Source organism: Carcharodon carcharias, chromosome 8, assembly GCF_017639515.1.
Source record: "Carcharodon carcharias isolate sCarCar2 chromosome 8, sCarCar2.pri, whole genome shotgun sequence".
Lineage (NCBI taxonomy): Eukaryota > Metazoa > Chordata > Chondrichthyes > Lamniformes > Lamnidae > Carcharodon > Carcharodon carcharias.
Genome location: NC_054474.1, coordinates 135,783,287 through 135,799,681, shown reverse-complemented (window position 1 = coordinate 135,799,681; position 16,395 = coordinate 135,783,287). Strand labels below are relative to the sequence as shown.

General features: G+C 40.4%; 1 protein-coding gene across 3 annotated transcripts in view; it reads right to left on the bottom strand.

The window, feature by feature from the left end:
• The window catches only part of LOC121280872 (astrotactin-2-like), a 1,734,361-nt gene that overhangs the window by 917,310 nt on the left and 800,656 nt on the right, over positions 1-16,395 (bottom strand). For 2 of the 3 annotated variants that reach the window (XM_041193192.1, XM_041193194.1), the window contains one exon: positions 778-871. In XM_041193192.1, coding sequence (XP_041049126.1) covers positions 778-871 — 94 coding nt within the window. The remainder of the gene's footprint in view (positions 1-777; positions 872-16,395) is intronic. The other variant, XM_041193193.1, reaches the window with a different exon arrangement.

Here is a 16,395-nt window from a genome sequence, read left to right as displayed (position 1 = left end):
CCAATGAGAAATTACAAAATCTTTTACAAAGATGGTACAAAATAGTACAACTATTAGCATAGATGGAACAGGTTGGGCTCTTGTTCTCTAGAAAAGACAAGGCTAAGAGGTCACCTCTAAGAGGCCTTCAAAATTATGAAGGGTTTGAAAAGTCAAACATAAAGTAGAAGTCAGGATGTTTCCACTTGTGAGGAGTGCATAACTAGAGATTTTACAAAAATATAGTCACTATTAAATCCAAAAAGGAATGCAGGAAAAACTACTTTACCCAATGAGTAGTGAGAATGTAGACCCTGTTGCCATTAGGAGTGGTTGAGGTGAATAGCATGTGTACATTTAAAGGGAAGCTAAATAATTGCATGAAAAAGCAAGGAATAGAATATGTTGATAGATTGAGACAAAGTAAGATGGAAGGAGCCTTGAAAAGACCATAACTATCAGCACAGACCAGTAGTAATGAATGACCTATTTCTGTGTTGTAAAATTCCATGTAATTTGTCATTGGTTTCTGTATCAAAGAAGCCTGCAGGAGATTGGGAGCAGATTTCAAATCTACAAATGGGAGAGTGATGATCCAAACTTCAATGATCCAACTGTAGCAAACAACAGGGTAGAAACAGCCACATAAAGGGTTTGTTCCATCAGTTCCTGACATTTACAATGCCAGGAATTACAGCATAGAACTTGATTTTTTTAAATGTAGAATTTGTAACAAACAGGGCATGCTCCCTTACTATCTATGTAACATACATCATATACACGTTGATCTTTATTTACCGAACTAACCCTTCATTTTGTCCCCAGTCACTTCTCACACAAAGATGTTTGTGGATTGGATCTGGAGAATAACCATCATGACAGCCACATTCACCTGAAAAAAAAAAACAAAAATTTAACTGAGATTCAAAAAACTAAGGTGTTGACATCTTCACATGCTGTTCCACCCACCAGCAAGAAAAATCCTGCAATCCACATGGCCTTCAGTTCAAAACATCAGCATCACTTCAAACCAATTTGATTCAATCTCTACCAGTAGATATCATTCAAAACTCAGCTCTGAATTTCATTCACATTTAGCTTCAACATCACGCATGCATTTTCCATGTAACCTCTTTAATGACATACTGTCTTGCATTTATTTTTTTGCCAGACTAATGCAATTCTATATGACTTTTTCAACTGCATCTTATTACAAGAGGAATACTCTTTCCATTCAATTCACAGAATAGAATCATATCATGGCTACAGCACAGGAGGAGGCCATTTGGCCCATCGTGCCTCTGCCTGCTCTCTGCCAAAACAATTCAAGTCTTTCACCCTGTCTTTTCTCCGTGGTGTTACAATCTCTGAAGTGATTGATAACGTTCAAAAAAAGATTTGAAATTCTAGTTACCAGCTGAAAGAGTGACACAGCAAAATTACACATATTAAAACTTTTAATGTAACAAATGACTAAAAGCACTAGTAACTGAACAATTTTCTTTTTGTTGGGCAACTTAGACTGAATAATCAAACAGTGTCAAGAAAATACTTATGTTCTCCTGTAAGTAGAACTATTTGTGAGCTTTAATTGTTTTAAAATGCTGACTCCCCAATTTTTTCCAGTAATTGAACTGTGCCTGTATTTCCATAAGCAGTCAGTAAAGTGATGAATCGCAACTCTCAGAATGTGACTCAGCGAATTTAGCCAGCAATTAACTGAGTCTTAGCAGGCCCCAAATTAAATTTCTGGTTCCTGATCGAATAATGTTCCATTTAGAACTCAGTTCGACCTCTGGAGTGTGAAATGAGCTTGTGGGAGATGAATGCCAGAATGCGTCTGACTGCCTTGAAAATGAACTGTAACTCTGAAAATGAACTAAGAGCACAACCCCACTACACCAATGTGACATTTAAACACCTGAACTCTTCCCCGATTGGCTTCATGCAGTGATGCTGCCAATTAGTGTTGAATTCACAGACATTTTGCACCTTGGGATCTCCTCTACTGAACACTGAATTGAAGCTGGCAGAGCTCATTTCTCCTGTGACCCTTAACAAGGAACAGATGGAAACCATCATCTTTTTGTCTCAGCTGGATTCAAACAGAAGCAGACTTTGGAAAGATTGTGTGATTTAAAAATAAGAGTGTAAAATAATTCTTCACTTAAACTCTCGCACATTAAGGCACAACACAGTTTCAGGAAGGCTAGGCTTTGTAACAAAACCAAACACAGTAACTTACGTAGCCAACATATATCAAAGAGCTACTGCTTTCTTATCTGACTCAGGAAAATCAAATTTCTCCTTCTAAATTTCAAGAGGACTAGTAATGACAGATTCACAGTGATTTCAGATTCATGAAATATTCACACCTTAAACCTGATTTAATATTAAAGATTAAAAGTTATGGTCCTCGTCCTAGAACTCTTGAAGCACTGATTTATGACCTGTCACTTGGCACAAATATTACAATTCATAACAAAAAAATAAAGCACACATGGGACACTTCTGAAGGAAATACAACGAGAGTCAGAATAGAATATTTTTGATATCTATACATTTACCAAGGCTGCATGGCCAATGCAATATTAAAAATCTCACTGAGCTAAAGAAAAGGGAACATAAGCCTTCAATGCCATTTGTGCTATCATTTCTATGCAGTGATTAATTTGATCATGGTACAGATCTGCAAGTTACCCATTTATCACTGCCAACTGCAGTTTCGCTAAGTGAACACTATGTTCATATGAGGTGTGCTATGAGAGTCAGCAGTGAATGTTTCTATCTTTCTTTACTATAACATTGCTGCTTTGTGAGTAACAAGCTGGTGCAAGAAAAGGAAGCCAGTGCAAACTTCGTCTTGGAGAAATTATAGATTCGCACAGATCTTTTAAACACTGAGTTTGCAAAATAATTACACTGATTTAAGCAACAGGTATATTGCTGAAAATCACTGAACCAATTTCCAGTCCCAAGTTAATGTGTTCAATCCAATTAGAGTGTAGAGAGCCTTGGTTACAGAAAATCCATAACCAAACTTTCCAGCTTCCATCTATTTCCAATAATTTGTTGGGAGTGAACTGCTGAAGTGTATTCAGTCTAACATTAAAGCCATAAAAAATGGAAATGGAGTGTGTACAGAAGCCTAGCCTTACCTAACCATGAGTTCCAGATTTACCAGGCTGCCTTTCCTACTCTTTTCAATCTTGGTGCTCCCCTACATTTGGGCTAAGGTTCTTCAAGCAGTTCTCACAATAATATAAAAGTGATGGCCCAAATTAAATAAAGGTACTGGGCATAGGTCCAGTCAATTTCAAAAGATGAAAAGAAAGTCTTGCTTTTATAGGGCATTTCACAATCTCAAGACATCCCAACGCACTTTTCAAACAATGAAATACTTTTGAAGTACTATTGTGATGTATGAAACGTTGCACCAATTTGTGCATAGCAGATGAGATATTAGCCAAATAATCTGTTTTACTGATATTGGTTGAGGGATAAATATTGGGATGTGTAGAATATATGCATATTATTCTTTCAATGTACCCGTATGAAAGGAATTCCCTGTGTTTTATAAGGGAAATAATCCACATACAGATCAAGGAAGGGAAATAAAAATGGTCAACAACTTACCACTTGATCCACATCATTAATTAGTTTTGTGTGAGTCCCCTTCTCATGGAGGGAAGCAAAAGAGAAATGTGCCTCTGTGTACTTATTCATTCTTGAACACAGTGCTTCCCAAATTTTTCCCCACTGTGACCCCATCTTGAGACTTGAAAATTGCTGTGACCTCAGAGTGTCAGCTGGTTGGGGGATGGGAGCAGTGAGAGCAGGGAGAGAGAGAGGTGAGAGCAAGCAGGTGTCTAAACTGCTGGGGTTTTTGAATGGAATTGCCTATCTTTTCACAGAATCACATTCTTTACAGTGCAGAAGGAGGCCATTCAGCCCATCGAGTCGGCACTGACTCTCTTAAAGAGCATTCTCCCAAGTCCCACTCCCCTGCCTTATTCCTGTAACCCTGCACATTGTATTTTTTCAAGCAGTAATCCAATTCCCTTTTGAGTACCTCGATTGAACCTGCCCACACCACCCTTTCAAGTTTGTTCCAGACCCCAACCACCTGCTGGGCAAAAAATTTTTTCCTCACATCACTGTTACTCCTTTTGCCAATTATTTTGAATCTGTGCCCTCTAGTTCTTGATGCTCTCTTGAGTGGTAATAATTTCTCATTACTTATCTTGTCCATACCTCTCAGGATCTTGAATATGTCTATCAATTCTCCTCTCAGCTTTCTTTTCTCCAAGGAAAATAGTCCAAAGCTCTCCAGTCTATCCTCAGAGCTACAGTTCTTTATCCCTAGAATCATTCTCCTGAATGTCCAATGTACTCTCTCCAATGCCTTTATATCCTTGCTTAAGTATGGTGCCCAGAACTGGACACAGTATTTCAGATGAGGCCTAACTAGTGTCTCAAACAAATTCAACATGCCCTCCTTACTCTTGTATTCAATGCCCCTATTAATAAAGCCTAAGATCCTATATGCCTCATTAACTGCTCTCTCAAAATGCTCTGCCATCTTCAATGACTTATGTACATACACACCGAGGTGCCTCTGTTCCTGCACCTCTTCAGAGTCTTTCCCTTTATTTTATACTGCCTTACCATATCCTTCCTGCCAAAATGAATCACCTCACACTTCTCTACACTGAACTTCATCTGCCACTTGTCTGCCCAATCCACCAACACATCTATGTCCTTTCACTGGCTTTTTTGAAGCAGAAGTCAGGCTTCAAAGATTGGTCCGTAAGGCTATATCATCATTGGAAAAAAAATGTTAGGATCGTAAGGGGCCTGCATCTCTTAGCATTCAGTCCAAGTTTCATGGCTGCCATTGCTGCCTTGGAGCTCGCAGCCCCAAAATCCTCATCTCTGAGCGTGGGACCCACTTTGGGGAGCCCTACGTTTATAGGATTTAAAACTGTGACATTGCAGGATGTATATACCAAAATCAATAAAATATATGCATCTGCCAGGAGGATGCCAAAAGTATTAATTCCAATGTACCAACTCCATTCAAGGCATGAGCCGGAATTTTCCCTGAATTTCACGAAGTGTGGTGGCAGGTGTGAGAAAAGACGTTTTTACCGCCAGCTGCAAGCGGGTTTTTGCGCCATATCATCCACTTCCCATCTCATTAATTATGCAGCCACAGGAAACACGGTGTATGGCTGGTGGGTGACCTCTGAATTGGCTACCACGCTGTTACCACACCGTCTCCGCAATCCGGGTGCCATATCTAAACTGTAGCCGCGCACACAGTTCTCAATGCTTGCAGTGCAGTACTGCTCCAGTGAAAACATGGCCCTGAAAGCCAAGAAGAGTTTGGTAACCTATCACTGGAATGCCTGCCACAATGTCCTCTAGTCGCAGGACATCCAGAAATCTCATCACTCCGGCTTGGGGGACGGTGGCAGTGGTGGTCAGCGTCAACGTTGCATAGAAAAGGTTGGCCATCCAGTGCAGAAAGAGGATGAATGATCTCATGCCTGCTGCCAGGGTAAGTCAATCATCTCATCACTCTAAACTCACACACACACAAGGCCATCACATATTCACTAGCATCTCACTTACTGCCAGCTCAAGGGACATCACCGCTCACTCTCTCTCACACACCCTCATATCTTCATCTCCTCTGGAGACTGCCTCCTCAACCCTCACCATCTTGAAGCCACTTGCACAGATCAACATGTGCCCCACACACGCCCGCCATCCCCTGTACAGCCCTCACCCTGCAGCTTCTTCCCTTACCTGAGGCCATTTCTCCCCCTTCCCCTAGAAAGCCCTAGACCTGCAGCCATTGAAAAGCCACCACCGCATTATGGCTGGTCTGGAAGGTAGAGACCTGCCCGTGAGCCCCCCAAAAGTGATGTGATGCTGCCTGCAAAGCCTGGCACCGATGACCATGAGTGCTACCTGAAGCAAGGTAGGCAAACAAGCCTCAAAGTCCTGAGCAAAGTGTAGGTTGCCAGAAGTGCATCGCTTATGTACCGTTGTGAAACACGTCAGCATGCAATCACCCCAACTTGACCTCAGGACCCAGCGTGTTCTGGCAAGCAGGGCTTATAAGGAGATTCCAATGTATTGAAATTAGCTTTCTGACGTGCAGCAGCAGGAAACGCAGCCCACCACTGGTGGGTGGAGTGGGCGATTGCAAACTGGTTTTACAATGACATGAAGCCGATTTTTGCGATCGTCCAATATTTTCTGCTCCCACCCTCTAGGATGCCTGCCACAAACGGAAGCGGAAATTCCTGTCTATGGTATTGTCTTGCTGAATGAAGAACAGCATGGCAATTATTTTACTTTTACAATTTTGGACAACAGATCTCAACACTATTCACAATTGTCTGCATACCACATTGCACTCTTGAGAGCACCCAGGAACTTGCCACTTTCATTTGAGTGAGTTGATTATACAGGTGAAAACATTATTTGTAAGAACAACTGAGCAATATTGTCAGGCGTGCAGTGATTGCTATCAATGATTGTTGTCAGCGGCACGTAATTATGAGAACAATTGCTAGTTTGCCTGAGGAATTTGTAACATTCTCAGTTCCAGAGCATACGGGGGAGTAAAGTGACCCCTATGGATGCAAAACTGAATAAAGCATTCAAAGGTTGTTAAAAGACTGTCAACTTATTTCGCCACAGAAGAAAAAATACAATTTATGTCATGATAGCCTCTCAGCTTTTAATTTCATCCCAGGTACAAGACTTGTGAAATATGTGGCCACTCATTTTTACAGCAGTTTACATCTCCAACCATTGCTGCATTGAGCTCCCTCTTCATGTCAGCAATCCAAAAATAATCCCAACAAAGGCCCAAAACCACCAGCAAGATTAATACCCAGATATTCTGTTTTTGTGATGTTAGTTGAAAAAGACTTACGTTTATATGGAGCTGTTCAAAACCTCAAATTCTTTGCAGCCAATGTCATACATATACACTATGGGCAGACTTTTCTGCCTGTCGGGCGGGTGGGTCCGACCCAACCTTCGGCCGGTGGGGAGCTGATCCCTGCCAGCGAAGCGGGCCGCGCCGCCATTTTGTGTGGGCGGGCCAATTAAGGCCCGCTCGGCGTGACGTCCGACAGGAAGCGCTATGCGCTCTCTCTGCGGGCGGGTGAGATTCCCCAAAAGCGAGAGTGCACTCTTTCGCGCGTGCGCACAAAGGAGCGCACATCGCTCTGAGGCTAGGCGCAACCTCAGGGAGATCAATTGCAATTTGAAAAATATTGAAAATAGAAAAAAAAAACATCCCTTACATGTCCCCCTCATGAGTTGGGACATGTACATAATTTACAGAATAACTTCATTAAAATTTTTACAACCCTGCATGAAACCTCACCTCACCGCTGAATGAGGTTTCATGTTTTCTGTATTTGCCACCAGGGCTCCTTCAATTGGTTAAATGATCCTGTCAATGGTCTCAACTGGCCATTGACAGGTCGGTGCGCCCGCAGCTGATTTTGCTGTGCCCCTGCCTTACTGAAAATTTAAATGGGCCGGGTGACATGGGGGGTTCCGCCCGACATCATCCTGCGTCATTTTATGTGTCGGTGAGTGGGCCCCGGCCCTTGCTCGCCGACGGCAAAATTCTGCCCTATGATACTAATTGAAATGTAGCAGCTAATTTACACACAGCAAATTTCCACAAATATCAAAGTAATAATGGCCAGATGATCTGTTTATTTTTTTTTTTAGAGGCGTTGATTTCAGGGTTAAATAGTGGCTGGGACATCAGGGATAAATCCCCAACTCTTCATCAAAATGGTCTTCATCAGAATTCAGCAAGAAAGACCCATCCATACCTAATTCATGAAGTTAAAGACAATATTGGAGTAGAAGAAGATTACAATGTTGCAAAAAAACAGTAGCAAGTCTGAGGATTGGGAGTATTTTAGAGACCAGCAAAGGGCTACCAAAAAATTGATAAAAAGGAAAAAAATCAAATATGAGAGTAAACTAGCCAGAAATATAAAAACAGATTGAAAGAGTTTTTATTATAAGTAATAAAAAGGAAGAGAGTAGCTAAAGAAAATGTTGGTCCCTTAGAAGAGGCAGGATAAATTATCATGGGGATGAGGAAATGGCAGAGCACATTGAGCAAATATTTTGTGTCTGTCTTCATAGTGGAAGGTACAAGTTCCATACCAGAAATAGACGATAACATAAGGGCTAAAAAGTATGAGCAAAATAGGGAAATTAATATCAGCAGAGAAAAGGTACTGGAGAAACTTAAGGGACTAAAATATGACAAATCCCCAGGACCTGATGGCCTACACCCCATGATTCTAAAAGAGAAAGCTGCAGGGATAGTGGATGTGCTAGCTATGATTTTCCAAAATTCCTTAGATTCAGGAACAGCCTCACGAGACTGGAAGTTGGCAAATGTTACAATGTTTTTCTGGAAAGGAGGGGGAGAGAAAACAGTGAACTAAAGGTCAGTTAGCCTAACATCAGCTGTTGGGAAAATGCTGGAATCTATTATTAAGGTAGTCATAACAATGCACTTAGAAAAGCATAGTGTGATTAGAACAAGTCACCATGGTTTTACTAAAGGGAAATCCTGTTTGACAAGTTTATTAGAGTTTTTTGAGTAATGAGTAGGGCAGATAAAGGGGAACCAGTCGATGTGGCATATCTGGATTTCCAAAAGGCTTTCAATAAGGTGCCACACCAAAGGTTAACAGATTAAACAAGGACTCATAGAATTGGGGATAATATATTAGCAAGGATAGAGGATTGGTTAAGGATAGAAAACAGAAAGTGGGCATAAATGGGACTTTTTCAAATTGACAGACAGTGAATAGTGGAGTGCCACAAGGATCAGTGCTGGGCCTCAGCTATTTACAATATATATTAACGACTTAGATGAAGAGACAGCGTGTAATGTATCAACATTTACTGATGGTACCAAGCTAGGTGGAATGGTAAGCTGTAGGGAGAACACACACAGTTTGCAAAGAGACATAGACAGGTTAGGTGAGTTTGCAACAATATGGCAGATGCAGCATAATAAAGGAAAGTATGAAGTTATTTACTTTGATCATAAGAATAAAACAGCAGAACATTTTCTAAAAGGTGAGAAACTGGTAAGTGTTGATGTTCAAAAAGTATTGGGTGTGCTCATACAAGGAACACAAAAAGGTGCAAAAATCATACAAGTGCAACAAGCAATTAGGAAGGCAAACGGCACGTTGCCCTTTATTGCAAGGGGATTGGAGTACAAGGATGAAGGAGTATTGCTACAGTTGTACAGGGTTTTGCTGAGAGCGCATCTGAAGTATTATGTGCAGTTTTGGTCTCCACATTTGAGAAAAGATATACTTGCATTGGAGACAGTACAGTGAATGTTCATGAACTTGGACCCTGGGACGAGGCGGTTGTCCTGTGATGAGAGGCTGGGTAAATTGGGCTCATATTATCTGGAGTTCAGAAGAATGAGAAATATCTCATTGCAACCTACAAAATTATGAAGGGGCTTAACAAGGCAGATGCTGAGAGACTGTTTCCACTGGTCGAGAAATCTAAAATACGGAGGCACAGTCTCAGGATAAGAAGCCGATCATTTAGAACAGAGATGATGAGAAATGTCTTCACTCAAAGGATTGTGAATCTTTGGATTTATCTACGCCAGAAGGCTGTGAATGATCCATCACTGAATATATTTAAGGTTGGGACAGACAGATTTTTGGTCTCTCAGGGAATTAAGGGGTTTGGAGAATGGGCAGGAAACAAGATCAGCCATGATTGTGTTGAATGGCAGAGCAGGCTCAAAGGGCCATGTTCCTGCTCGTATTTCTTATGTTCTTATATGTCATGGGATCTTTTATGTTCACCCAAGGGGGGAAAAATAGGGCCTTGATTTAACTTAACTTCTCTTTTGAAAGGGAGCACCTCCAACAATGCGGTACTCCTTCAGTACTGCACTAGATTAACTGCTCATGTTCTGGAGTGCAGCTTGAATCTACTGACTCAGATGCAAGAGTTCTACCAACTGAGCTAAAGCCAACAACTGAAAAAAAAATGAAAGTAGAACCAATTATTTTTTTTGTAAAATCCAAATTATTTATTATTAAATCTGATTACTTGCAACATCTTTACTTGACTGAACCAATGAAAAATATATTTAGATGACAATTAATTAAGCTCCAAACTGCTTTACATACTGTGACATAAACAATTAACATAAGCATCTAATTTAAAAAAAAATCTGGTGTATCTAACAGTCAACTGATCAATCTGATCACTGGAATTAAGCCACAGGCTTCTTGAAACAAAACACAAGCATAACAAGGATATTTTTCTTAAGGTCAAATAATTTCAAAGACAAACATTGGCTGGAACTTCAACTTTGCTGAATCAACACTTTAATCCCAGTCCATGAAAAATGGAAGGGTCAGCAGCCAACGATTTGGTGGTTAATCAGTACATTGATTTATCATTTTCAATGAAGGAGCTTCAAATAGCATCCAGCGCCAAATCATGCATGGAAATGTTCAATCCCTCTGCCAAAGTTGATCTGAGGCTTTAAAATCTCTGTTAATTTACAAACAGTTTTACAAATTAATGTTACAGCTGCAAATCTCTAATTATTGTTCAACTTTTGGGCTTTTACTATAAATATTTATTTAGGTTCAGTATATCAGACAATTCCTGATTACATGCCCTCATTCCTTATGGTTTGAAGTGTGCTTTTATCTGCCCAATACCTAGGGAATTCGGAGCAAGGTTTCATTCACCACATTTCAACTTCTGGGTTATACCATGTTCCCTCATGTTTCATCAACTTCAACGGACAGTAAAATAAACAGTTCATTTGCTCGTGGTTTAGGTTATAAACTGTCAAACAGTCTTATGAAGCATTAAATGGATAAGTAAATAGAGCAATAACATACTACAAATTTTTTTAATGGCTTAATATGTCTTCTAGGAAGATAGAAAGGAACAACATTCACATCCGCCACTGTAAACTAACATGTACTGTAAACTAAATCAGACACAGAGGATGGAATTAAGTGCACTCCCAGTGGTGAGTTTGGTGGTGGGGTTTTGGGGGGGGAGGGAGGCGGGGAGGGGAGGTGGGGGCATTCAATCAGTTCAGAGTTGGCAGGTTGGGACCCTGCTGCTTTCCCACCTCAAGCCCAATTAAATCCATGGCTGGATGGCCCATGAACAGCCATCGTAACCAACCGCCAATCAAGGCCCTTAAGTAGGCAACTAATAGTCACTTAAAGGCTTCATCCTGTTGCCACTGGTATGATTCTATCCCGTTCACGCTCCCTCCCCCGACATAACCTCACACCTCACCTCTCGAGAGATATAACATTGATTCTAGGACTGTTATATGTCAGTACAGGGAGCAGGCTACTCTGGACTGAGTAATGTGCAATGAGACAGGATTAATTGACAATCTCTTTGTAAAGGAGCCTCTTGGTGACAGCAATCATAACATGGTATAATTTCATGTTCATTTTAAAGGGGAGAAGTGCAGGTCTAAGGCTAGTGTTTTAAATCTAAATGAAGGTAACTATAATGGTCTGAAGGTAGAGCTAGCTAAAGTGGACTGGGAAATTGGTTGACAGCAGAGAAGCAGTGGCAGACTTTTAAGGAGATGTTTAATACTGTCAGCAAAGACTTACCTCCGTGAGAAGGAAAGACTCTTTGAGAAAGATGCATCATCTGTGGCTAAATTAGGAAGTTAAAAATAATATCAAATTGAAAGAAACACTGTACAAATCTAAGAAGATTAGTGGTGGGTCAGAAGATTGGTCAGAATTCAAGAACCAGTAAGAATGACTAAAAAAATGGAGGGAGAAAGTAGAGTGTGAAAGAAAGCTAGCTAGTAATAAAAATACAGATAATAAGCATTTCTACAAGTATTTGAATAGGAAAAGAGGAACTAAAGGTAGTGTTGAACCTCTAGAGAGTGTGTTTGGGAAATTGATATTGGAAAACAAGAAAATGGCAGAGACATTGGACAGGTATTTCATGTCTCTCTTCACAGCAGAATACTCGGAACACTTCCAAAAGATACTTGAAAATCAAGAGGTGAAAGGGAGGGAGGAACCATTACCAGGGAAAAGGTGCTGGGAAAACTATTTGACCGAAAGGCTGATAATCCCTCAGGACCAGGTGGCCTGCATCCTAGGGTCTTAAAAGAAGTGGCTGTAGAAGTATTAGAGGCATTGGTTATAATCTTCCAAAATTCCTTAGGTTTTGGAAGGGTCCCAGCAGATTAGAAAATAGCAAATGTAGCTCCTTTATTCAAAAAAGGAGGGAGACAGAAAGCAGGGAACTATAGGCCAGTTAGCCGAACATCTGTCGTAGAGAAATTGCTAGAACCTATTAAGGGGGTTATAGCAGGGTATTTAGAAAACCATAATGGGATCAGACAGAGTCAACATGGTTTTGTGAAAGGGAAATCATTTATTTCTTTGAGGAAGTAACTGTGAAGATGGATGCTATTTTTAAAAAATATTTTTAGGAATATGGTGGTATACTGTAAAGAAGACTGTGTGTGTGTAAAATTAAACTGTGAGAAACTTAGTAAAGATAGCTTGGCAATGGGAGCAGAGAGATGAAAAGACAAGGTGATAGGTGCATGCATTTGTAATGAGAGGCTATGATGAAGTTGAACGTACGAGTAAATAGGTTGGGTTTTAAAATTTGTATCAGATGATAGGTAAGGACTTGACTTTTCAATTGTTAAATTCCAAAAGGTGGTTTAGAAATTACAAGGAATTTTACAACTTACAAAGGTTTCATAAGTCAACAAGGGAAGGTCATTAAATTTTATTTTACCCGAAAGTGGAGGCAATGGGAAGACATGAAAGATTTTTATATTTTGGAAAAATTGAGTTCAAAGAGGTGCTTAGCACAATGGAGTCCTGATCAAAGGGAAAAATTATATTTAAGGAAAGATGTTTAGTTGAGTTGTGTTGGCTGTGGGGGGCAGATGTCCTGACACTAGCTCGATGCTGAGAAAAGTTGTGAATTGGAAGCAGCCATCCAATTTCAAGTCAATGTTTTCAGAAAGCAGTCTATTTATGAACTTCCTTCCATTCCATAGCAAAGTGGAAGAGAGTGAGAAGTTGTGTGGTACATGTTCTTATAGTAGCAAGTTTTTGCCTTGGGTAACATTACTGGGTTTTTATGGTTAAAATCCAAAAGGGAGCTATTGCCAAGTAGTTTGCTTGTGTGTTCTGACCAAGTTTTTTTTGGGGGGGGATGTTTTGTAAGACTGTTTAACTGTGTCATTTTAATCCTGTGCATTTAAGTTGCTTTTTCTTCTGGTTAATAAATCTTATAATTTTGAAATCCAACTGGGATTCTATGTTTCTGGAATTAGTAGTTTTCCCCTCATTTCAAATAACAAAAATAAAGGTTATGAACAGTAAGACAAGTTTCCCTCTGGGATTTGGCATGCTCAGCTAATAACATCAATTGCGGTCATAACAGTAACAAGCAAGATGGATGTGGTGTACTTGGATTTCCAAAGGCATTTGACAAGGTGCCACATCAAAGGTTACTACACAAGAACACATGGTGTGGGGATTACCACACAAATATGCATAAAGGATTGGTAAGCTAACCAGGAAACAGAGTGTACGGTCAATTTCTGGTTGGTAGGTTGTAACTAGTGGAGTGCTACAGGGATCAATGCAAGCCCCTCAACTATTTACAACCTATATCAATGACTTAGATGAAGGGACTGAATGTATGGTAGCTAAATTTTCCAATGACACCAAGAGAAACTAAGGGCAGGATTTTTCAGGAGGCGGGCGGTCTTGCCCGCACTCGGCTCCACACTGCCATTTTACACGGGCGGGCCAATTAAGGCACAGAGCTGCCTCAGGGAGATTGAAGCGGTATTCACCAATAAATAAATAAATGGCTCAAAAATTTATTTAAACATGCCCTCTCATGTGATTGTGTCACATGAGATGGGACATATTTTATATTTCATGGAAAATTTTAATTTATTTAATAGACGCTTTAGGAAACCTCATCTCGCTCGTAGATGAGGTTTCCTAAAAAACGTGAAGGCTGCTTGGCCTTTTGGCCAACAATTACATTAATTTCATCAACAATTAATTACTTCCTTAATGGCCTTAATAGGCCATTTACATATCAGCAGGTCCGCAGCCAATTCCGGCGCACACCCGCCGAATGAAACATTACGAGACAGCGGAATGATGTCAGGACACACTCCAACATCATCATGCATCATTTTACACGTCAGCATGTCAGGACCGCCCCTGTGTGCCGACTGAAAAATCCTGCGCTAAGTTTTCAAGAGTTGGTAAAGAGTCTACAAAGGGATATAGATAGGTTAAGTGAGTGGGAAAACATTGGCATATGAACTATAATGTGAGAAAATGTGAACATGTCCAGTCTGGCAGGATGAATGGAAAAGCACTACTTAAATGGAGAGATTTTGCAGAATTCGGTGGTACAGAGGGATCTGGGTATCTGGGTACATAATCAAAAAAGTTATTACGCAGGTATAGCAAGCGATTCGTGAAATAAATGGAATGTTGATGTTTATTGCAAGGGGAATGGAATATAAAGTTTTACTGCAGCTATAAAAACAAAAAAACTGTGGATGCTGGAAATCCAAAACAAAAACAGAATTACCTGGAAAAACTCAGCAGGTCTGGCAGCTTCGGCGGGGAAGAAAAGAGTTGACGTTTCGAGTCCTCATGACCCTTCGACAGAACTTGAGTTCGAGTCCAAGAAAGAGTTGAAATATAAGCTGGTTTAAGGTGTGTGGGGGGTGCGGAGAGAGAGAGAGAAGTGGAGGGGGTTGGTGTGGTTGTAGGGACAAACAAGCAGTGATAGAAGCAAATCATCAAAAGATGTCACCAACATTGTTGACACTATTGTTGGTGACATCTTTTGATGATCTGCTTCTACCACTGCTTGTTTGTCCCTACAACCACATCAACCCCCTCCACTTCTCTCTCTCTCTCTCTCCGCACCACACACACACACACACACACACACACACACACACACACACACACACACACACACACACACACACACACACACACACACACACACACACACACACACACACACACACACACACACACACACACACACACACACACACACACACACACACACACACACACACACCTTAAACCAGCTTATATTTCAACTCTTTCTTGGACTTGAACTCAAGTTCTGTTGAAGGGTCATGAGGACTCGAAACGTCAACTCTTTTCTTCTCCGCCGATACTGCCAGACCTGCTGAGTTTTTCCAGGTAATTCTGTTTTTGTTACTGCAGCTATACATGGCACTGGTAAAATCACATCTGGAAAAATGTGTGCCGTTTTGGTCTCCTTATTTGAAAAAGGATATAATTGTATTAGGAACAGTTCAGAGAAGGCTCACTTGACTCATCCTGGGATTAAGGGTTTATTTTATGAAGAAAGGTTGAACAGGTTGGGCCGTATACCCACTGTAGTTTAAAGAAATGAGAGTCAATCTTATTGAAATATACAAGATCTTGAGGGGACTTGCTAGGGTGGATATCAGGAGAATGATTCCCCTTATTGGGGAGAGTAGATCTAGGGGAAACAGTTTAAGAATAAGAGGTCTCCCATTTATGATGAAGATGAGGAGATTTTGTTTTCTCTCAGAGAGTTGTTAGTCTGTGGAATTCTCTTCTCCAGAAAATAATGAAGGCTTGGTCATTCAATGTACTTAAGGCTCGAGGGTTATGGAGGGGCAAACAGGAAAGTGGAGCTGAGGCCACAACCAGATCACCAATGATCTTATTGAATGGTGGAGTGGGCTTGAAGAGCTTACTACTGCTCTTAAGTCCTATGTTTAAATGAAAGTTTACACCATTTTCTGTGAATGAACACGGTTTTTAATCTCAGATACACCAGAACAAAAATAAATCAATATAATAATACAGAAGTGTTTAAATTTTGTCCCATTCACAATGGAAAAGTTGCCCTCATAGTGTGTTAATCTTAAAAAATACTTGTAATACTACATTGATCTTGAGGTTGTCCCCATTTGTGAGGAGTTGTGAGTTCAACTTGTTCCATCCCACAGCAGCAAAAGCACCACCTTTGTTATTTTTAATTGCTTCTGATTATGTTAAAGGTTTTTGGCTGCTGCTTTCTTAACTTGTCGATAAACTTATGTTCCCCATAGAGACCACTAATGTTTAAAAAGAAATTTGAACTTCCAGTTAATAGCTGAAAAGGATGACACAACAAGATTTTAGATTTTCACTGTACCAAAAGACTAAAAACACGATTAACTAGTAGACAGCTTTCATACTTTAACGACAAAAAGAAGATTCTCTTTTATACTGATAT